Source organism: Penaeus monodon, chromosome 32 (assembly GCF_015228065.2).
Source record: "Penaeus monodon isolate SGIC_2016 chromosome 32, NSTDA_Pmon_1, whole genome shotgun sequence".
NCBI lineage: Eukaryota > Metazoa > Arthropoda > Malacostraca > Decapoda > Penaeidae > Penaeus > Penaeus monodon.
Genome location: NC_051417.1, coordinates 27,608,025 through 27,608,627, shown reverse-complemented (window position 1 = coordinate 27,608,627; position 603 = coordinate 27,608,025). Strand labels below are relative to the sequence as shown.

Below are 603 nucleotides of genomic sequence, written 5' to 3'. Positions count from 1 at the left end.
TGGGCGTCTTGGCCACCTCGCACAGGGACCCTTCACGGTCTTCAGGACACCTGGCATGAACACAATGAGAATTCACTCGTTATTTGCGGTATGTGGATTGCCTGCTTCCCTAAACCTTGGTACTACTTTCCTCTCAGTGATTAGTGCAAGATGCCCTGCTGCGTGTTGAAATGACAATATGCACTTGGCGAAAAAAACGCATTTTCTAGGGATCTTCCCATCGAGATAATTAGTTAACTGCCTATCTTCCCTAAAGTTGTTTTGCAGCTTTTCCCGAACCAATCCGAGATGAGTGTCAAATCTATAAATTGTGAAGCAGTCATTGTCTCATTTCGTGTTAGGCTATGAAGCTTTGTTATCTGCAAAAGAATTGCGGCATTTAATTTTAGTTTAATTTGTTGCAAAATTTAGGCTCTCTACAGTCAGTTATTTATAGTAATAAATTTATGATTTATGCACAAGCCATTCCAACCATATTTTCATATCTATATGAAGTATTATTTTACTTATTAACCAAAGAACATATGGTTTCCTATCCCTTAATGAAGATATGTAGCCTTTTAAGGGGCTTCAAGCGTCTCCATAAATACCTCAAAGAAGTTT

General features: G+C 38.5%; 1 protein-coding gene across 1 annotated transcript in view; it reads right to left on the bottom strand.

Annotated features, from left to right (window-relative positions):
• The window catches only part of LOC119593778 (low-density lipoprotein receptor-related protein 2-like), a gene marked incomplete at its 5' end in the record, with an annotated part of 22,640 nt that overhangs the window by 1,053 nt on the left and 20,984 nt on the right, over positions 1 to 603 (bottom strand). The window contains 1 exon segment of the mRNA XM_037942802.1: positions 1 to 50. Within this exon segment, the coding sequence (XP_037798730.1) occupies positions 1 to 50 (50 nt within the window).